This window comes from Lichenostomus cassidix, chromosome 2 (assembly GCF_008360975.1).
Source record: "Lichenostomus cassidix isolate B80296 chromosome 2, HeHo_3.0, whole genome shotgun sequence".
NCBI lineage: Eukaryota > Metazoa > Chordata > Aves > Passeriformes > Meliphagidae > Lichenostomus > Lichenostomus cassidix.
The window spans coordinates 19,580,203-19,604,395 of NC_139482.1; the positions used below are offsets into that span (position 1 = coordinate 19,580,203).

The window sequence follows — 24,193 nt, forward strand, 5'->3', positions numbered from 1 at the left end:
TAGCTGGTATGGGGCTGTGTTTTGGATTTCTGCTGAACACAAGGTTGATAACAGATGTTTTTGCTGATGCTGAGCAGAGCTTATACAAAGGCAAGGCCTTTTCTGCATTTTGTACTGTCATACTGGGGAGAGGGCTGGGGATGCATGGGAGGCTGGAAGGAGACACAGCCAGGACAGGTGACCCAAAGTGACCACAGGGATATTCCAGACCACATGGCATCATGCTGAGGATATAGAACGTGGGGAAGAAGGAGGAAGAGGGGGGAGAGTTTCACTGTTTGGAGTGACAGTGCTTGTCTTCCCAAGTAATCATCATGTGTGATGGAGCCCTGCTGAGATGGCTGAACACCTGCCTGCCCATGGGAAGCAGTGAATTCGTTCTGTGTTTTGCTTTGTTTGTGTGTGTGGCTTTTCATTTTCCTATTAAACTGTTTTTATCTCAACTCATAAGTTTTATGCCTTTTGCCTTTCTATTCTCTCCCCAGTCCCACTGTTGAGGAAGGAGTGAGGAGCTCCGTTGGGCTTCATTGCTGGCAACCATGACAGCCATCCCACACTGACCCTTCTAAAACTCAAACTTTCAACAAGAAAGAAGAAAAAAACCCTCAACATCAGAAGTTTGTATTTTCCAACAGAGTCAAGGCACCATGTAAAAAACATTTTCAGATTCATGAATTGTTGAAGTATGAGACTTGATAATTTTCTTGTATTATTTACTATTTTTTCATCCAGACACAAGAGTCATCTTTTCATTCTGACAAGGAACTCTTCCTAACATTTCTTAAGAGTTTTTCAAAAGAACAATACTGCAGATAAAAGCAGTCAATCTCTTAGCTAGACTTTTTGCAACAATATGCTATTTTCAATAAAAAAGTTTCTTTCGGACAGACTTCTCAAGTTCAGGATTAAAAAAATCCTCAAAGCACTTATCACAAAACAAATATTTAAGGAACAGAAAGACGCCCATGCAGGATGTAGATAGCAGGATGAGATCCTGCTTCTGGTACATCTGGACTACTGATTTGGAGGAAAATACTTGCTGGGTAGGACACCCACCTGGTGCTTAGCAGATGTTTCAAATGCCTGCTGCAGCGAGAGCCGAACAGTTCAGACAAATGGGGAAATTTTATAGAGAAAAATATTTAGAGGAGAAAATTTCTGGGCAGGAACCCAGTCCAGCATTTAGGATGTCTGCTTCTTGCAGTACAGAAGAGCAAGGACTTGTGCTGCAGTGAAAGGTAAGATCCCCAGGACCAGTCATCAAAGCATTCCTGACATCTTTTTTTCACTTGTTTAGAACAACAATGAAAAAGGTTTTAAGCTTGTTCCAATAAAAAAAATCCTATTTTACACCTGCTCTACTTGAAACCCTTGATACTCATGTTTCTCCTTGAACTATGGGATATCAAAATAAAATGCAATTTTCCGCAGAGGAACACAATACCACAAATACCCCAGATAGGAGCAATCATACTTCTAGCCTCACTCTCAACTGAAGCCAGTAATTTCAAACTGCACACAAAAGCCCATCTCATATTAGGATAGCTTCAATTTATCCATTATGGATAGTGCTCAGTGTTACACCTGGAAGTTGGCTATGTAGGTCAGCTTGCAACAGATACTCTCATTCCACTCAATCCCCCTAAAGATGACAGTGGCATACATAAACTTCTGCTTATTTAAAGCAAAAAGGGTTTCCATGATATGCATCACCTTTCTGGGACTTCATAGATCCAACCCCTAGAAATAACAGGCTGAATCCATAAAACCCAAGCAAGCCTTCTCAAGCATACTGAGAAAACAGCATGCCTACAATTGCTAACAAAAACATTACTGCAATTGTAAAAATGCCCCAGACCTTTAATCCACAGTATCCCTTTGTCATACCTGTCCAGTTTCAGGTTTAGCATCCTGCTTTGCTTCAGCAGGAGCAGATTCCTGCAAATCCTCAGGTTTAAGATCTTGAATTTCTTCTACAGGAATTGTTTCCAGCTCATCCCTGTGACTAAGACTTTGGGTGTCCTCTACAAGGTCTGAAATGTTTGCTTCCTGCAGCCCATCCAGTGTTGGGCCCCCTGTCTCATCTCCAAGAGCCGATTCCATCTCCCACCCTGGTGCGGAGAAGGGCAGAGGACTCCTTGCAGAAGGAACCTGCTAACGATAACATCAGCTCTTGCCGGGAGCGATTACAGACACCCGAACCCTGCTCCCTCACAGTGAATAAAACAAGAAACATGTCTGCTTAAAAACAGTCCTGTTTTAAAATTGTCACCCTGAGCAAACCTTCGCTCTGCTCATGAGCTTTATCTATTAAAGAACAGATTTCATTTTACTTGGAAGAATTACCGTCAAAGTGACTTATGGGCAAAAAATAGCACAGTGGCTCCTCTGAGAAGAGAGCTCTAAGTATTGCAGGCGTGAGAGAACCAAAACTGATACAAATTATTCAGGATTACTGACCTTTAGTTCATTGATAGTAGTGTGTCCAAGGAGTCTTTTTGAGGCTCCTAGTAATCATCCCTAGAGTTCAAAGTAACTTCAAAATGGGGACAGGAACAGATAAGGAAAGAAATTCCTACCACTGTGTAAGCTCCTCAAGAACACAGATAGCAGATGGGAAGGAAACTACATCTCAGACTAGACGCAAAGAAGACATTTTTAATGATAAGGGGACAGCGGGACACTGGAAGCATTTGCCCAGAGAGGTGGTAGATGCCCCATCCGCGGAACCATTCAAGGTCAGGCTGGACGTGGCTCTCAGCAACCTGATCCAGTTGAACATGTCCCTGCTTATTGGGGTTGGACTAAAGGACCTTCAAAGGTCCCTTCCAACCCAAACTGTCATATGATTCCATGAAAGACTTCATACCAAACTCTGTCCAGTGCAGAGGAACTCACAGCACTGCTGGAGCTCTAAGGCTCAAAGCTCAAGTAACAAGAAGGAGAGTTACACAGTGGGAATTCAATTTAGTGGCACATCAAACACAAGATACTGTGCTAGGAATTCCCTTACTAGATTCATCCAATTTAAGCAGAAAATGATGTAAAGCTTCTAATAAGATTACCCATCAAACATGTGTGACCAAATATGTAGTATTAGAAAAGATAAAGGGAAAATGGAAAAAGCAAAGAGCAAAACCTGTCTACATCTTCAACCAGTTTAATGTGCTTAATTTGCATTTTTCTGAACTACCAGAATTGCAGTAAAGAAATATTTATTTACTTTCTTTTAAGGAAAAAGAAAACCCCCCTTTTTGCCACATCTCTTAAGGTAAAAGAAAAAACTGAAAATTTAAAAAAATTTAAAAATATTTTAAAAATTTGAAAATATAAAATTTTTAAGTTGCACAAATGAGATTTCATTCTGAAAGTATTATGGAAATTTAATAATTGGTAAAATCAATTATTAGTAATATTGCTAATAATGCTGAATGATTTTTCTGCAGGATTATTCAGAAGGGGTGGTATCTGGTAGCTTATTAAAGAATGCATGTAGACTAACAGTAAAACAAGGGTTTTTTAAATTGCTTAACATGCAAATGAAACAACAAGCTAACATGGGTTCAGTTTTAATCAGTCCATGATTATTTCTTCAGGACAACATACATGTCTCATTGCCGTTCACAAACTGTCCAGACAGATACAGATCTCAGAATCTGTTCCCAAAATATTAAGAACAGTAGGATAATTATTTTGGATTACTGACTCAGAGGAAGATACATGGAAAATGAAAAGAAAAAAATGCCACTTGGTGTCATAATTACAATGGCATCAAAACATACTTTCGGTGATGCTTCCCATATCTAAAAATAGACAGACACGTAGCACGTTAACTTTTGACATTACTGAGCAACTTAAAACTCCTCAACCTCTTATTATTTTATTCCATTCAAATTCATATTCAATTTTGCTTACTTTTGGAAATAAAAACATATCATTTAGAAAACAATGCACAGATTTATGCATAATGTATTATATATAATGCATCTTGATCCCAGCAAAGAGAACATTTTATTTTCTTATATTGTTTGGCTTTCTTTCTTGTCAAGTAAAAACAAAGCCATAAATTTAAAAGCATCATGACTAGAGCCAGTCTGTGTTTCTAAAGCTCCCACAAAAGGGAGAATCAAAATGAAAAGCATTTAACTTTCACAAGCCTTTAGTAGTGTACCATGGCAGCCAGCATCTTTAGATAAGGGTGGAAAGTCCAGGTTATTCCACAGGTAGAATAAAAAAAAGAATTTGCATAAGCTCTGCACAAGGGACAGAAAACAGGCATGCCTCCAGAATTAAAGATATACTAAGCACACAACTCAATATCATCAATTTGATCAATGTCTTGTGAATAGCTGTATGTTGTCAGCTAAAGAAACAGATGGGCACAATGCGGTGTGTCAGCTCCAAGAGGGGAAAATGGCTGTAGCAAATTGTGCCTCTTTAATCCTCAAATTTCTGGGGAGATAAGGATATTAACACCAAATGCTCCTGTCAGTTGTTCAAGCACCTTGTATTTTTCCCTCCCTTCCTGCTCATTTAACACAATTATCAGGGTAACATGCAGGAGAGCCCACCTGACACACGTGCCTTGCACACGTGCTGAGAGAGGCTGGGAAGAAAACACTCCTGCTTGCTTTTCAAACTGAAGAAAACAACATATGGCATCTGTGTTCTTTGCCTGGACACCTATGCTCAACTTGGTCTTCACAGAGCTGTCCCCATGCTTGAAGGACACCAAAGAGATGGCATGAGAAGCCACACCTTCCCCACATTTGCTATTCTCACCCCACAGTAACCTTCTCTTACCCTTAGAAAGGAAAGGTCCAAGCAGGACACAGGGAGTCCCTCGTGTGTCCTGTTCCTGGTGCACACCCTGTCCTCATTCCCTACCTACTGATGGCTGCTGCTTCCCACCTTCCTTTCCAGTGTCCTGACTGCTCCAGGGTGGCTCTCCTGGCCATGGAAACTCACCCACACCCTGCATATCACGAAGTCCATCCCAGTGCTGAAGCACTTGTCTCAGCACCTTGCTGAATTCTAATCATGTTCTGACTCTCTCCCATTCCTCTCACAATTTTTCTTGCTCACAAACATATGGCAGGTGCTTCAATATCAAAGGATATTTAATAGACATTTTAATCAGCTGGGTAATAATTCACCCCTTTTTTTTGTGTTTTAAGAACATGGAAAACATTTGGAACAAAAGGTTTTTTATAAATGCAGCCCAAAACACTTTCCATATCTCAAGATACACAAAGCCCAGTATTAGAAATATTACTAGACAATAATACAGCTTTAAAAAAAAAAATCAAGATGTACTCTCAAAAAAAAAAATTGAAATCAACCTATTCTAACTCACATCAATATTTTAGAGAATACCAAAAGCATGAGTCAAACACACTCTAGAAAAGTTATGTATTCTAATTTACTGTATGTAGTACATAGAGAATGATACTAATCATAGTTTAAAAATAATCCATGGAAATTAAAAAACAATGAAGCTTGGAGAAAAACATTACCAACATGCCTACAGTTAAGCAAGGTATAGAACAGTATTTTGCTTTGTCTTGTACTATAAAACTGCTAATATTTGGGACTTAACTTTCTAATCAAATTTTTCTGTTTTACAAAGAACTTGTACTAGAATTTATACACAAACCAACACCATGTCATCAGCTGTGAAAAAGAATAAAGGTTTGGACTGAATAATCAAAAATTTGAAAGGTGACTATTTTTGGCCTTAGCTAGATTAAGAACTCCATGCACACAACGGAGACAGGCTGCAAAAGAAATATCCAGGTTATCCATGGATTTCAGGTCTCTACAAGTCCACTTATTAGAGAAAATTATCTCCATACAATTTGCCTGTTGCTCACTTATTCATTTATCTTTCTATTTCTTGAACCAAGACATGTTAAAACACCACCTACTAGACTCAATTGTATGTAGGTATACTCTCCAATCTGAACTGAAGGTCAGTATCTCAAATCACAGGAAATTAAAGAGATACTTTTTAAACTGGAGTTTCTGTGCCTAGTTTGCACTTGCAATAAACAGAAAGTCCCTGGAATGCATACAACATTGAACAGAGCAGATGTCGTTTACATGAGCCAAAAAAAAAAGTAATCACTGCAACTTGTGGATCATTGCCCTTCAGAAAATGTGGGTTAAATTCACACATCAGGTGCCCACCTGTCTGCCCACAACTTCAGGGCAAGAGAACTATTTTTAGGTCCTCCAGACATAAAGGAAGTAAAGCATGTACCAACACACACACGCACACACACATCCTTATGGATAACTTAAAAAAAACCAAAGCACAGCTTCAGCTTGCATGCGCAATTCACAATGCTCTCTTCTCACAGCATTAAAAAATTTCCAACCAGAGAGTTTGGCTTGAGGGCTGTCCATACATTTTACCACATTCAGAATTTTCATCCTTAGTATATTACCATAACAACTTCACTACACCAAAAAGTATTACTCCCAGAAGATACAAAAGCACGCTAACTCTAGCACATCTCCTGAAGGATATTAAAGCAAACATCAGGCTTTTGGTGAGACAGGAGGTCTTCAAGCTCACATGGAGGTGCCCAGATCCCAGAAAAGCAGCCTAAGGCTGACCTTGTATTACTGCCTTTGAGGTGAGAGGTTTGAAGATTGACTAAGATCAAATGTTTTCCAGTGGACTCTCTCCACTGTTTTTACTTCCTACATTTTGTGTGTCTTTCCTACAATAAGCACATTCCATCACAATTAATATTGGGGATGACTGTTTGCCACATCAAACATTATCTTCAATTTCTCCTCACTTTCAAAATTTTTTATACACAAAATTGGACTGTAGAGATCCTTCATTTGCTCTTTTGGGGTTGGGGTTTTTGGGAAGGGTAGGGAAGCAAGGGAGACATGAGACACTATATTCCAAGACAAAGTAAAAAATAATAGTGAAACAAGAAGATAATCATTTTAGTTCTCAAAATTTAAAAAGTAGCTCACTTATCTATGTTCTGCATTAAAATTTTTGTCTAAATGAGAATCATAAAACTACAGGGAAATATGGCTACACAAGGTTTTCCCTTTTTTAATATTAATATTCTGTATCATTTTATGGACTACCATTACATAAAACAAGAGCTTTAAAATAGTTTTCAAACCAATCTCTTGGTCAATCAGGTGGTTGTCATCAATTTCCTGGATTTATATTGAAAAAGAAAGAAAAAAGTCACTGTTCAGAAAAGCTTCAAAGCTTCAAGGTTGATATTAATGACAATGAACGGTATGACCAACAGAATGAAATTGAAGCCTCTTCAAACTCTTGATCCAATTCTCCCTGAGATCTGAGTCCCAAGGCATAATTTTTTGGTTTCTCTAAAGAAGTCCTTGTGTTGTACTTTCATTTGCTAAAAAATTACACTTAGGATTATTTCATGCAGACCATAGTACTATTCAATAAAATAAAAGTTACCATGCACCATCTGAACAATGGGCTTCTTCAGGGTAATGTTTTGTGGGAATTACAGCATTAGATTAATAAGATGTGCAAATTTTTTTATCAACTCAGTCTCCAAAGCAATGAGTCACTCCTAAATGCAGAACAGTAATAAAATTAAAAAGAGCTTATGTGCTGCTGTATTCTGCACCCCACAGGTATTAGAACATGGGATTTCCAGAGAGGACAGATGCAAAAAGTTTCCATTGAAATAAGATGTATAGACACAGAAAACACTGTAGCAATGTGTGCTGAACCTGTGTTCAATAGCTGAAGAGGTGCTACTAATGCCAGACAGCTCCAGACACATCAGCAGAGAAGAAAGCCTGACCATCAGACACAGGCATGAGCAAAAGAGACTATCCACAGCAACCAACCACAGGCAGCTAAATGAGAAAGCTGCTCCCTGATGTTTCCCCTCAACTCAGTGGGACTACAATTCCTTCTTCTCGAGAGTATTTCAGAGCACAAGGCTAATTTAGGCAATACAAATCGACTTCTGGAAGAGATGGTCTGTCTCCATAACCATCAAGCCCATACAAGAATTCTGCTTGCTTGGGTGAAGAGCTCAAAAAGTACTTTCTGCCCTGCCTAATGCCAACAGCATCCACTGGAGGCAACCAAAATTAGCTCAGCAACAGAGACTCTGCACCAGGTTCTCCGTTTCTCCTAAGGAAAACCAGGATAAAAGCAAGGAAAAAAGGATTCTAAAATAGAAGAGTTCAAATTGTACCCTATCTTCTCATGAAAAAACAGACAAGTTTGCAAAGTGGAGAGTAATTAATAGATACTCTCTTAAATGGCAATGATACACCATATAAGGAGCAAACAGCATTTATCCAAATGCCTCAGTCACCCTCATTTATGGTGCCTGGAGACCTAACAAACAACAGACTGCTAGCAATCTGATAAATCAGTTCTATTCTGAAATCCCTAGAATACTCTATACAGTAAATGGGCCCTGTAAAATGTTTGTAGCCACAGTGGGAAAATTTCCCTTTGTTTATCCTGGTATTCTGGGTTTTCTGCTTACAAAGGCTGGGAATTCTTCTCTGTGCTGACACATTACCTTCATTTCCATTTCTGTCTGCTTCCTGCCCTACTTCATATTGAACACCTGATGACATCACAATTTCCAGTACATTTTTTGTCAAAACATTCTTTAAAACAGGATTTGAAGTCTCCTGTTAGCACCTGGGGACATCCATGCCAACAAGACAGGTGTCAGCTGGCAGGAGAAATGTCCAGCAGTCACAGGAAGGAAACGGTCCAGCCATTGCCCAAACTCAAAAACTGCTGGAACACACAGCACGTTGAGCTTCCTTGCAAATTGCCTCCTTTCAAGGAAATACAGTGTAGGGGTGAGGAAAATGGCAGTGGTGTAGGGTGTGCTCCAAACCCAGGGGCTTCCCAGAGTGGGGACAAAACCAGAGGGACTAAGGCATCCAAGTTTGATGGCTTTTGGCATGATGAGGACTTCAACCACACTCTTCATACCCCAGGCTGTGTTGTACACAGTAAAAATCCGCATGATCATTCCTAGAGTCCTGTGTGGCTAAGAAGAAGCAGGCAGCACTTGACCCAAAGCAGCATACCAGCAATGCCACCTGGGGTTGGAGAGGACATCTGCCAGGACACAGCATCCACAGCCCTCCCCTGGCCACCAGCTGTGCAGCCTCACTGGCCCAGCAAACCAGCACACGCTGTTTGGCAGCTACAGCATCGGCAAATGACTCTCCAGCAGCTCTCCCTCTTGTCTGAGGATGTCTCCTTGCCCCAGTGCCTGACAACACTCCAGCCAGCCAAGTGCAAAACAATGAAAAGCTCTTTTACCAAGTGGCAGAGATGGGTTTTATCCACATTTCAGATTTTCATGGTGTTCTGGTTTGGGGATAACTTACATAATAAACCTGATGATGTCTTTTCAGGCAAATCCTGCCTTCCTGGAAATATAAGGGGTATTGTATTTCCAGCTCTTGAATGACCACTAAAATACCACTCTCACAGAAAAATTTAGTTATGCATACATGGTTAAACAGACTTGAAAGGGAAGTCCATCAGTACAAATAAGACCAAGTTAAGGTCCTGTTCCACAGCTGGGAGTACCACATTGGTAAAACCTTTTAAAAAGCCTTATAAAGTGCTAGCAGAGAAAAATCCCTGAGTGATACTCAGAGTAAGCAGAGGTAAATGCTTGCCAGATTAAGTTGCAGCTGCCTGACTTCATGTGTTCTGAAAAACCATGAATAATGCCAGTTTTATAAATACAGTGAACTTTCCAAATGTGAAGAATAAAATCTTATGTGTGCTGCCAAGAAAGGCTGCCAGAAACCTTATGTTTAAGTTTTGTACAACCTAGGAATAGGATATACCCCAAGTCCAACATCCACCAAATATTCAGGCAATAAGAGGAGGTTATTCAATGTCTAAATCAAGGACTCTTCTTTTTGGATGTGTAAATTGATCCAGAATTTGACTGACTGACCACAAATTTTCCAACGGGGGAAAATTAAAACTGTCTTGGAAACAGCAGAGATAATAATTTCATCTGGCCGAGGTCTGTCCTTTCTTGCAAATGGACTGCAGAACCAAGAGAACTGGCAAGTCTAAACAGGTTAGTATTTTACAGCACTAAAATCAGAAAAATGGAAAAGATCAATGCCACCTTCTGAACAATATGCTGCAGTCTTTAGTCAGAAGCACATTACAAGCAGATCCATTTCACAGCAATCCCAAGGGAACCATCAGAGAACACAGACTCCCTTTGGAACTGGGGCTGTTTTGCAGCGTTGATAAAAGGATAGATTATGCACACATCTCCTAAGAACATAATAACTCAAACCCTGCTAGTTCCTATGGATGAACTTTCTCTCTTTTATTTAATGAAGCAAGCACTGCAACAGTGGGTTTCATTATTATTTCATCTTTTCATTTCCCCTGACTATTAGTAACTCCTAGCTAAATGTAAGCCACCCACAAGTGCATTGCCACATCAACAACCATAGCTACAGCTACAAGCACAAGATGTAGTATCAAAAATATACATTTTCCAGTGGTTTTGGATTCCATTTACCATCTAAAAAAATTAAGAACTAATAGAAAATTCTCAAAATTATATACATTTGATGCATGCTGGAAATAAACCCCAGATTAAGCTGACCCTGCTTTGCGAGAAAATATAGGGTGTAGGATAACACAGAGTGTGTGACATCACATGTCACAGGAGACCAAAGGATTTTCTGAGTACCATGTATGGATTGAGCTCTGGGCTGATGTGATGAACTTTGCCACAGTAGAAATCAGATTGCTGATAGAAGGAATTCCAGATTAAATGCCAAATCCTATGTTAAACAGGATTTCACCATGTTGAATTTTAGGCATATAATGGGATCAAATTAAGTAAGTTGTGAGTTGAACTCTGAGTAGCAAAAATTTGCCAGAAAGATAAAATGTGATACTGCTGTGCACTTCAAACTGCCGGGAGTCTTTCTAAAATAAATAAATATCCTATGGAGGCTAAACACTGTGCAAAAAAATTCAAGTATTGTTCTAAGTAGCTCTTGCTTATGAGCAATTAATCAGACAGACTAGAAAAAAAATCTTAAACCTTCCAGAGTTAAGTTGTTTCCATAAAAAAGCACACGGCACACTGCCAATTCTTCCAGACTATCTCCGATGAATCACTGCTTCTTGGGCCTCAAAATGATGCTGTCTCTCCTTCACTTGGCTGTGTCATCTCATTCCAAGGCTTTAGCTCAACACCATACTTTATCATCACATTTATTGTGTAAAGTGTTGACTAATTTTCTACATTCTGATTTCAAAGTATAGCAACAGCATAATTGGTCAAGTCTATTGATGTGCTTTCATTTCTTTGTCATGTCTGTAATAGTATTTTAAATACTGTTCACTTTTCTCACATAATAACAGAAACTTGAAGATTTTACAAATTTTAACCTTCAATATCTTCAAGCTGCTTTTAGAGTTTGAGCAAACATTATTTTTCCTAAGCATGGGAAATTTTACTTTAACATATTATTTCAGCATTTTATTTAACAATACAAGCAGCTTAGGAAAGCATCTTATTTCCATTTCAGTTTAAATGGCAGATAAATTGTAGCTAATGTTGGAAAGAGATGTGTAAAACCAACCAACTCCTGATTAAACTATATTACTAACTCTGGCAAATTTCTCACCAATTATTTCAAGGACAAGGCTGAAATAGTCTTTAATCTTTCCTTATTATAAATAAACATTTCTTTGACACATTACTGTTTTCAAAAGAATTTCTAAAAAATAAATAAGGTCAAAGAAGCTGGACAAAGAATGGTTTATTTTTCAGAGAGCTACATGTTTTCAGAAAAGTAGTAAGGGGAGATTACTGAATATAGGCTATACTTTTCACCATTTGTAGGAAAAATAAATCCAACTTACTATGCTTCACTGTTTCTGCAGGAACAATGATGTTTGCCTTCAACTCAGTCCCCGCAAAAGCAGAATCTGATAAGGACACTTTTGAGAGCCAACTGATAAATCATGGCTTAAAGCTATATTTCTAACATAAAAGACATAGCAATTAAAACTAGTTTGGCATAAAAGAGAAGGCTAGTTTTCATCCTGTAACAGACTCCCCATGTTCAATCTGCAAAACAACTGAAAACTCGAAAACACTACTGCAGGCAATAGGCGGAAACATAACAAAGGCATATATAAATATATTTCTCCTTTTACACTTCATCTTTTGCACACCTTTGTCACTTATTCATCATCCTTATTTGACTTTTTCATCCATCTTCCCCTCTTTCAGCTGCCCACTTGTTTGCTGGAATCAGTTCTCTTTCCTATGCAAGACCTGATTATCCTGAGAGTAAACCATCTGATGAAAATAATTTAACACATAGGCGACCACAGGTTTATGTGATGCTTAGAATTAATACTGCACATCTCAAGAGCATTATTAATGACCCCCTTCGGCAGAGGAAAAATAATTAATATATTCTACAATATCAGGTTGTAATGAAGTGTTTTTATATACCTAGGTCTGCTTCAGGTTCTACTCTTTTTCAGGCCAGTCATATTAGGGAACTAAAATACTAAGTGACCATCAGTGGAAAAAACACTCACTAATTGTGATCATATGGATATCACTCTACAATTCAATAACCTCACCCACAAAAAAAGTTGTTGTGAATTCCTGAGAATTTACAAATAATTTTAAAAGTATTGGAGCTCTAATCTATTCAATGAACCTAGTGTTCCAGCAGAGTCTGAGTGAGATCACACAGAAAAAGCAGCATTCAAGTCTACAGGAACATATAATCAGAGCTGGAAGTACTGTCTAAACATGTAGCCCAAGAGAAGACAGCTCTCTGCTGCAACTGCCCATAAAACAGGCAATTTTGTGACTAATTCAACAGAAATGGCACGTATATTTTGCAGTGTATCTACTTAGTGGGGGATAAAACTAAGCACTCCTGAGTTGGAGCAGGAATGTACTGGCGGAGTATCGTGAAAGAAAAAGAGATTCAGTAAATCTCCCTGGCTAATTGCAAAGGATCTTTATTTATTCCCTGAGCCCTGCCAGCGACTAGAAGCAGCTTGTCTTCACTTTGGAAAGAAATTGAAGCAGCTTGCTGCACATTGGCCAACCAGCAGTTATTTTCCTATGAATCCGCTTGCATTTTGGAGCAGAAGATGACATTTGCTTTACAGAGGATCAAACTGTTCCCTTGTGTTAGGCATTTGTTACCAATCAAAACCACACAGCATAAATGCAAACCCTGAAAATCAACGCAATATTGAAAATTACAAAAAATGCTTCAGGACCTAAGCAACTGTTTATGATGTACTTACACGTAATTATAAACTGAATTTTGCATGTGACTTAAAACATGGTTTTTTGAAAAGAAAAGCCCATATTTTAAGGCCTTGTTAAAAAAATTTGCAAGTAGATAGGCCCAGAAGAAAAAGTTGCAGAAACACTGCATTTATCGTCATAAAATATTTTTTACAGTCTCTGCGTTAGCTATAATTAAACATATGCATCAAAAACTTTGTTTCATTGCAGATACTTTGTATGTCTGTATTTACTATAACTAGAAGACATCTATGATAGCATATAATAAACCCTGCATCTCACCACAAATTTTTTCAGTAAGACAATGCTGCGCACAAGAACCAGAAACCACACTGAATTTTCTGGGAGAAGCAAGGGACAAAATAAAACAAAGCACTTGATTCTCATTCAATTCTATTCCTAATGTTGATCTTAAATGTTTACAACTGCGTAGCTTTTCTCTTGGAGCTCCTGCTATACCCCACACAAGAGACCAGCAAATACAGGCAAGGAGGTTCCCAGCACAGCTGTAAGGCTTTGAGAGGTTCAGCTCTTCCCTGCCCACTCTGATTAGAACAAAACTGAAAGATGAAGACTGTCAGAGAGCAATCACCAGGCATAAAAGTATGAGGCCAGAAAGAAAAACTTAAGCCTAACTCAGTGTTTAGGCTTTCTGCTCATTCCATATGCCGTCCACTGTGATGGAAGAGATTCCAACAGTACCTTTAGTGAAGTTGCAAAGATCATTCTTTACCTTCATCAGTTTGACTAAAGCTTAAAAACCCCTCACATCTCTGCCTCCCCAAACAGCTAATCCCTCACCCCCTCCTCAGGTGCAGAACCCCTCTAGCTCAGCGATGCACAAGTCTTGTCACACCTTTTGAGTGCCCCGCTACAAAGTGATGTGTATGATGCTGCCGAACTTGACTGAGTGCAGGTTGTGGCAGACACTGAGCAACTGGAAAGCCCCATTTCTCCTCTCCCTCACAGACCCAGAGAAGCACACAGCCAGCATGCAAGACAGCAGCAATGGGAATGCCAAAGGAGGTCCAACGGCTGCCACCAGCCGGGATGCCACCCGCCCCGTTTCAGGGCTTGCATCTCCCTTGCTGTCTCACAGGAGGCCACGTCTGACCTCCCAGACACTCAACACCCACCCATCATCTTGGCAAGCTCAAAATCAATGCTGGCAATCACATCAGCAGACATCAGGTATGAAGCCCATCTTCAAAATTTCCACTGCTGCTGGGAAAAGGATGTGTTGACTTCAGCTGCATGCAGAGTAACATCAAATATGTACACCCATTCAAGGCTATGAAGAGAGCTCCTACCCTTCCGTTTTTAATAAAGCATTACATTTAGTTGCTCCCCCCTGTAATTTTCTCTTACCCTGCTACAAGAAGAGTAAATGGATGTGTAAGAGGAGCAGTATGATGTTTTGCCTGTTTGTTTTGGTTAGAGGGTGTGTGGGGTTTTTTTAAACACATGGCAACATTTTGATTTCTATTCTTAGAAACCATTTGAGGAAAAAAGGGCTCATGAAAGAATCGAAGTCCACAAATGAACTTCCTTTCTGCTGGGTTTTTCTCAGTCATCTCCCCTCCAGTCATGCTTGCCAAAATCCCATGCTTTATAGGGGCATCTGTTCTATTCTCTCCAGGCCAAAAAAGGAGACTTTTCAAGCTCTTACTACAGCCGAGAAAATCTATAACTCAATGAGCTTAATGTGATTTTTTTCCCCCCCATGTCTGCAGCTCCACAACTGCCATCAGAAGAGAAAGTCCCCTTCTCCTCCCTCCCTTCCTCCAGCCCCATGCTCCCAATTCAGACCTCTTCTAAAACTGTCCTTCTCCCACTCCCCATCTAACTGCTTTTTACACACGACTGAGGAACTGAGAGCAATTTATTTCTTCATTATGAGCCATAAATGAAACTCGACATCAGCAGCTGAACTGACATACTCTTATGAATCCCTGCACTGCTCTAAGTTTTTTACCCCCCACTATGAACTTGGTATAGTTCATACAGGAAATACATAAAAAAGAGTTGCTTTCCCATACTAGTACTTCTCCTAGAGTAGTATCACAATAAAGGCAGTCTCAGTGGATTTGACTAGAAACTGATTCACACTGCTCGATACAAACAGGCCACCCTGCTGCCTCCCCATGAGTTAAGGTCACACACTGGCCTTCAGAGCAAAGTCTGGCTGCTCCCACTAACCCCAGAAGAACAGAGCAGTGCAGACATCACACTCCATATGCCAACCTCACTGTAAGGTGGCTTTATCCAGGTGGAACCCATTTCCTTCGATAAACTGTAAGTTATGGTAAAAACTATAGGGCACAACAATTCCATCAATGCCCCACGAAATAACAGTTTTAATGTGTTTAAAATCAGCAAATGTTCAAGAATGTATCACTTGTGTAAGGCTTCAATGCAACCACAACAGCAAGCACAGAACACAAGCATCACTGCTGTGGCTTTCAGTGAAATCTGCAGAAAGAGACCAGAAAATCTTGAGTCTAACAAAACAACCCCACATATTTGCATCAAAAATAGCAGATGAAAAAATTAAGCTGAAGCAGCAGGTATTTATTTTCATGCATTACAATCAGTATTTGCACAATACCTCTAAAAGTGCCTGATAGACCTCATTTTGTTATGGTTAAAAGCTAATGGCAAGTCTGCAAAGATCCTTTTTCCTCTACCAGCAAAGCATGTCTCATATTTGAGGCACACAAAGGATGTAAGAACATATTAATTGGCAAATGAGCCCGATTTGTAATTATTTATTTAAATTTTCTGGCTAGCCACAATCTTGTTCACAGATAGTCTTCAAGAGTACAAATAGTCCTAGCAGAGAAAGTGCAGGCAGATTTTCAGCCTAAGATTGTTAGTACCAGGCATGAAGACCAAAGCTAGAATCTGTGCCCACTCTACACCAGCTCTTTGTGGCTCAGCCTGCAAATGCATTGCCTTGCTGGCAGGCTGAATCTATGAGCTGAATACATAAGCTCTTCGCCTCACAAAAAGGAAAAAAAAAATAAAAAATCAAAGCTAAGCTCTACATCTGGAAGAAAAAAAGGCAATTTAAAGAAGAGGAATACATTTCTGACATGGCCCAGTTCTCTGGTGAAATCAAGATTAAGAGGCATGTTTATGAGCAAAACTAAGTCAATATTTTCAAATTGGTTTTTAGAGCAAATCTTAGTTTTACAATTCATAAAATTCAATAGGTAATTACACAGCTAGGCAAATGTCCTTAGAGGAAAGCAGAAGAATAATGAATTCCCTACATAATTATTTATAGCTGTGTTTTTGAGTGAACACAGTATAACAGGCATCAAGCCAATATTTAAAGAAAAAAAACCCGATTTGTAAAACCCTAAATATTTCTGTAAGCCAGTCCATAGACAACAGGCTATTTCACAATCTAATCTGCCTTTGCAATACATAAAAATCCCAACAACTTAGCTCGCCTCTGTGATTAATCATTACGATTTAAAATAAAACCTTGACAAAGACAGGTCCAGAAGCACAACCACAAAATATTTAATACTATCAAAACATGCAATTTGCTTAAAATAATGTTCCTGGGAAGTGCCATAGTGGCGTGTGCAAAATATTTTGTCTGATCCGTATTTTGAAGAAACCCTTGGGAACAAAATCATTACCAAGCATCAATCAAAATGGCAACAACTAGAGATCAGATCCAATTCAGTCTTTCATAACTAACCCTAAGAACAAGCTGCTTATCACTCCAAAGCTCAAAAAAGATGATGAAAACTATATAACACAATGTCCTTTAGCTCCCTAAAGACAACTGATTATATTCAGTTAGGAGCTGATTGGTGTGCAATGATGCTTCTGCTTTCCAAATACACAGCCTAATTGCCAATACAACTTCACAAGAAAACACAAAGGAAAAGATTTCCCTCTCCTGCTATTGAAAAGACAAGCAGTAGCTGCTAGCAAATGAAAAGAAGGCTAAATTGTTGTTATTTTTTTAAGCTCAAATATCATCAGTAACATGCTGGAGACAAAACTAAACAAACATTTTTTTGTAACAAACAAATAGAACATGATCCAAAATACTCGCCTAAAATCTCATAGGTTTTAGAGTGTCACAAGTAAAAATTATAATAAAAATCTATCAATACATAAAATTCACAGCACAAAGGAGCTTTAACTGGATTGAAAAGAATAGGGTTTTAATTTGTATATTATATACAGATGCTTTTGCTCCAGTTTAAGGCTTGTTTTATACACATTAGAAACAATACTGGATAGATTGCTCTGCTCTACTTCACCACTCCACAAAACAGATTTAAATGGAAAAGATCATTGCACACAGCACTGTGCAGAGCACATTTCATTCTTCTTACACAACAGCAGGAGTTTTCAAGCAATTTGAATGTTACTTAGTTTCATTTGAATGAAGAAGAACAAAAGCACCTTCCAAACATTCTTTCTTCTTTATAAAGAATGCAGACAGATCTTAGTGATAGATGCTCAAGACAATCCCAGGATTCTTTCTTTGGTGCAGAGGGGAGTACTTGTAAAGATGCATATAAAAGTTGTAGGACAAGTTAAGAAGTAAATGGGAAAGGAAACAGGAAGCAAGGGAGGGAAAGGAGGCTGGAGAAACAATAGGCATCATAAACATTGCTAGAACAGACAGGTTGAGTGTATCCCATGTCTAGATCCAAACCACTGTCAAGTAACTCCACAAATGCCTTTTTAGGCAAGAACTGACTTCTTAGTTTTAAGACAGCACTAAAATAAATTAACAGAAAATGAATGGTACATCATTGACTCTATAAGGTTTAAATTAATTTGCCTGCCCGGCTTTTCTGTAATTTTCATCCATCTTGGAGGAACACAAAATTAATGGATTTACTTTTTCTCCTGAAAATACATGGTTATTGCAAAACAATTATGTTCATTTATACAATGTAAAATATCCTGCAAGATAGACGGAAACAAACAATATGCAGACCAAGCGAGTTTCTGGGAAGGGCACAGCAGCTGAGCCAACAGAAAATGCCCCCATTCTGTTTAGTATCTGGGACACTGGGCACCCAGGTCATGTTGGTGGCAATCCTTTCTCAGTGCAAGAGAAACCAAGCTGTCCCAAGAGAAGAATCGGAGCAGGAAAGCCTGTTGAAGATGCAATCCAAGCTCTGACATAAACCTCTCACCAGCAATGTGAGGCATTGCTCTCACATATGTGCTAAAACTCGAACAGCTCTGCCTGTACATCACTTGCTAGGAATATTTTGTGGGGATTTTTTAAAAAAATTATTCCGGACAATTTCACATAACATATTTATTCATTAATTAATTTATTCATTAACATCCCTTCATTTTCTTTAGTGACAATACCATTTGAAAACTGAGTTTTTCTTCAGCAATCTGTGAAATCTGATTTTTCACAAAAACCTAGTCACCTTTCAATCATCTGTATTACATCACTTGAATAACTACTAAATTTGGATGTATTTTAGGGAAATATATAAATTCTCTAAATTTACTCTTCTGTAAAAATCTACACTTGAAATCACACTCTATGCTCCCTTTAGAGCCCTCAGAAAGATACAGACACACACAGACTAACATCTCACCAACCCTGCTTTCTATGCTCGTTTTGAAGATTTGATAAATCCTCACAGTCTGTAGAGACAACCAGATCTCCAATGACTACATGAATCCACCTCTACATCACTAATTTGTTTGATGACAAACCCCTTGTGGATCCCCTTTGCCCTGCTCCCCACCAGAACAGCAAGAGGAGATACTTGAGACTAACTTCAGATTTCATTTAGGTAAACAAGAAAGGCAAAGAACCATGTGCAGCTGCTATAAAATAAACACTCATACTCTGCTAAAAATGTTCCAGGCTGAATTGAACATCCACAAGCTGCTAACGAAAACAGCAACACAGAATTCCTTACAAATATTCCTTGGAACTGGGAGATCCTGTTGTTGCTCTCAAACACTACATGGACTGGATTTTTCCAGAGTATTTTAAGACAGGACAAAATGTCCCAAACAAGTAATTTACTTGATCCAAGGTTTTCACCTTGATATTGTTTACTGTCACTGAAAAACTCCCATGATCAATTAATATTTCACGTTTATGTCCAGCAGATTCTGAAATGTCATAAGGGCCTGGCTTTACCAAATCCCCAGCCTACTACAAAACAAACCAATATGATTACAGCAGGACAAAGTCAAAGACTGTTGAGAACAGAAGATGTGTACTGATACAATCAGTGCAACAGCAATTGAGTCATTAAATGTTTTGGGATGAAGGAACATGCAAAAAAAGCCAGTAGAGAACGTGGTGTGATGCCTGCTTATGGGAAAACAAAAAAACCCTGCTATGAAAGCTCCCAAATTCCAGAACCTCTCTGAAAAAGTTATCAAAATCTGCATTGACATCACCATGGCTTAAATCAGCTGGGCATAAAGAACTGTGCTTCAGACTCTGCACAGGCTCAGTCACTGTGGTGCTTTGGGTACCATTTCTGCTCTCCCAGGTTGTTGTATCCACACGCCCATGGACACACAGATGCCTTCCTCAAAAGCACAGTCTCAGGAGCACCGTCCTGCAGCCAAAGCCACACTGGGCTCTGGATACACTGCCACATATCCTCTGTTGGCCACACTGAACTGTCCTCCAAGCACCCACACTGGTCTAGGACTCCCACGAGGCTCCACTAGGATCTGTCCCTTTGAAGGAGACACAGACAAAGGGGCACAGGAGCCTACACCACCACCACCCCATCTTCTACAGGCTCTTTTCAGTATCAGTGCAATGGGGACAAATGCTGCCAGGGATTTCCCCTCCAACCCATGCCTTAAAATAACATTGGGATGTGGGAGGAAAGCATCTAGGTTAACTCTGCCTCATGTGGCACTATTTTAAGCAGGAAAACCCCGAGGATTGGTAGGGTTTTGATTCTTTCTTCCAAATGTTGCCACTTTAGGCACTTCCATCAGACTCTGTCTCCTCCTCCAGTTTTAATCACCTGATGGTATTAGAGTAACAAAAATAAGGATAACTACTACACATGGAAATGAATGAAAAATGAGAAAGTATTTTTATGCCAGGATCAAAACAATAGCAACCAAATATTTTTCATTGTACCAGAAGAGACTTCTTCTATTTCTTAGACTGCAACATCACTCTGATTTGATAACTTACAAAAAAAAATTAAAAATTACATTTTGAACATTTATACCAGCAAGCCATCCAGTCTTTCAGAAGTTGAAAAACCCATACCTGGCGCACAAAACTGTTGGAGGTAGTGTCAGAAGATGTACTCCCATCTGATCCTTTAAATCGGTTTTTTCTTCTTGCCCCTTTACCGTAAGACTGTTAAAAAACAGCAAATAACAAAACACAGGTTAGAGAAACAGTATTCCAGCATTAATTTGTGTTGCATAGAAAGCTTCCAGGGTCTTCTAGTATAGCAGGGATTCGGATCATCAGCTTTGTGCCAATCAATAAACACATATTCAGTAAGTAACTGATGGGATGTGTGTGCAAGTGCCCATCAGGCTTGGTCAATTGAGCCCTAAATGTTTTGCTGTTGTTGGCGTTTTTCCCATTTGGGTTTCGAAAACATTTATAGACTCACACAGATGAAGAATTATTCACCCAAGTCACACTGATTAAAAAGTGCAGTTTGTTGTGCAGCTAGTTTAAATAAACAAGGTAGGAAAAGATGTACTGGAGAGTACTCATGAGCCAAGTCAGCTGAGGGAACATAATACAGCAAGAAGTGACAACTTGTTGACTGAGATACAATCTTACAACTGAAGGAGATTTTACAATAATAATTTTTTTGCAAAAAGCTGAAGAAAGTAAAAGGAGTATAACAATAAAAAAGAACTATATGTATAACTGGGAAAGGGATAATATGCAACTGAAAAGCAAGGCATCACTTTTATCTGTTAGGAATTTAAAAAGACATCAGGAGAAAGGTATAGTTGGCTGGAGCAAGACTTTAAAAGTATGGTTTAGAAACGCATAAAATCATGGTTCAGAAACAAAGCAAATGCAGGCATGTGAGTGCCAACAAAAAGCTATTCTATGCATTGAATGCGGATCTTCAGTAAATATCTTTGCAATAAATAACAAGCAAAAAAAAAAAAAGAGTTCAAAACTATGTTATTTGCAACCCCTTATTTCTGTGTAATTATTGAAAACTGTGTAGACCGTAAACTGTGCCATGACACCACCTCAGGGCTGGGCAACCTTCAGAGCCTTGAGCCTGAGTTCACTGGTTCTCCTGGTGGCTCCAGTGCAGGCTGAGACACTTAAAATCCCATACTGGCAGATTTTTAGTACCATGTCTTCAAAATCTGAGTGCTGATCTTAGCAGTAATGCATATGGTAACTATGATGAAATATTTTGCAATCTAAGAGTATCTAAGGAGGACAACAGATACCCACTGCTAACTTCAGATTATTTGACAAAGCCAGGTAACTTGCCTCCACGAGATGCAAGAGAACAATCTCAAACTGTTTCTAGACCAGAAGTGTTGATTTTGGGCAAGTTTGGAGCACTGGTTGAAATCTAACACACCAATCTTTCAGAAAGGATAACTCAAGGAACAATAATTCTGTCAGCCAGACATTCACTCTCAGCAAAAACAGTTTCTGTTATGTCACTAACCTAACAATGCCCTACAACAAAAGCAATGTTGGATCCCCCCAAAACCAGATTTATGAGAAAGATATTTTGCCAAGCTCACATGATTTTTTTCAAAACTATAAAAAAGCCATGTAAGAAATTTCTGAAAGGCACCCAAATTGATTCTACACATGTTGGTTAAGGCAGAACTATTCAAAAATGAGCATGCTGCACATTATGGGGGCAAAAATAGGACTTTCTGATGAGTTTAGAACTGTAACCCAGCAGGACTCAAAACATAAAATTAGATTTCAATCAGGAATAGTTTTACATGGTTGCATTTCTAACAGGAATCTTTTGTAATAGAAGAACTTTGTGGTAACAGAAAGGCCTTCCTAGATCAGTAAGAATAATGAGTAGATTGGAACCACTGCTAAAAGCTAATTATTAAAAATATTTTCCAGTTATAATAGACAGTTCTATCAGAACCATCATTTTCCACCTAATATAATTAACATAATGTTCCACCTAATATAATATTAAAATACCTAAAATACATTAAAAGTACCTTTGATGGCAGTAGTCTTCAAATAAAACAACATCTTTAAATCAAAATCCACCTGTTATGAATGGTTCCTATTGAGTTAATTGACTGTGGTTACCCACAAACATTTTGAACTCCTTTTCTACAATTTTTGTGGAAGAATACAGAATATACTTACAAAAAAAAAATTTCTAATATTCACAAAGCAGCTCAAGAATCTAAAGCATCTACATAAAGATCACATTATCCAGGCAACTTCATAAATGGTGTATGGTACAATACTGTGTAATTCCCGAGGTGATAATTAAAAATGTACACACATTCTCTTTCACAGTCACTTTTTTTTTATATTTGTCTCCAGTTTCTACAATATTTATTTATTTAAAGTACCATACTGTTCAGTTTGATAACAAAAAAATTATGAGAAAGGCAAAGGAGGGAGTGAGTCTAGAGTGATGAGGATAAAACAAATAAGAGCAGAAAAAGAACATCTTACAAGCACAGAGAAGTGTGCATTTTATCTGTGTAGCAACAACTAAAACCATTTATTTCTGGCAACATCACAGCAAATGCAGCTCAGGTCAAAACTCACCTTGATTTTTCAGTTTGAGGAGGTTTTTTTGTGCACAGCAACGTGCACGTTACTGTTCTAGTGTTCTGTAAGTGAAAACTACTCAGAAGCAAAAGCTACATACTAACTTTAAACACAAAAAACCTGTTGACATGATGGCAGGCTGTGGCTACAGATTGTAGGCAGAATCAGTTTTACACCTGTTTCTTTGCACGGACAAATTTTCAGTCTGAAGAAAGGGGAACAACTTTGGTATGTGGGAAAACTGGGATTTGATGACTCATTATTTTAAAGGTGACTACATTTTTCTTCCACACCTTTCAAGCTTATTCCCACTGTCAGAAATGCCTGAAATTTTCTTCTGAAAATCAGATTAGCCTTCCATAATCCCATAATCAAAACAATTTTATGTATTTTTTAAAAATTATTCATTATCTCTGTCATGTTGAGAATCTTGAATACTCATCCTGTCATAGTCATTATGTTTTGTTTCTTTATGTGTATTTTTTTCCGTAAGATCTTAATGTCAGAATGAGGCCTTTGTCCCAAAAAAAAAAAAAAAAAAAAAAAAAAGTAATGTTTTATCAGTTACTTTCAATTCTCAGGGGGAAAAAAAAAAAAAAAAAGAGAGCATTTCTCCCCATTTCTCCCCAGTATGTTACTGTGATTTTCATATTAAAATTCATTCCCTTATCTGTGTTCCATGCAGCAGTTGGCTGCAATTAGGTAGCTAAAAATAAAGGGCTGAATCACAACATGAGGACATTGGCCAGTAAAAGCAGCAACACAGGGCAGCCATTCTTAAGCTATATGGTGGCTGCACCTGACAGAACAGCCACTGCAGTCCAAACACCTCAGCACCACAGGATACAGTGCCCAGTGGTAGCAATCCCAAAATCCAGCAGGGCAGGGCACCCATGGCACACCACCCTTTGCCCCAGCTAAGCTGAACAGAACTGACTCCAGCCCTGTGAACAAGCCTATTTATACAAAAAGTTGGCTGACAGTAAAATTCTCACTGGATTTTAGCAGAATACCTTAAACAAACATGAAGTTACATATACATGTGTTTGCAAGATCAAAACTGTAGCTTCGTTTATTAGTCAGA

General features: G+C 38.7%; 1 protein-coding gene across 4 annotated transcripts in view; it reads right to left on the reverse strand.

Annotated features, from left to right (window-relative positions):
* Positions 1-24,193, reverse strand: part of CACNB2 (calcium voltage-gated channel auxiliary subunit beta 2) — a 245,624-nt gene that overhangs the window by 214,210 nt on the left and 7,221 nt on the right. For all 4 annotated transcript variants that reach the window (XM_085050571.1, XM_085050572.1, XM_085050568.1 and 1 more), the window contains exon 2: positions 20,614-20,706. In XM_085050571.1, coding sequence (XP_084906697.1) covers positions 20,614-20,706 — 93 coding nt within the window. The remainder of the gene's footprint in view (positions 1-20,613; positions 20,707-24,193) is intronic.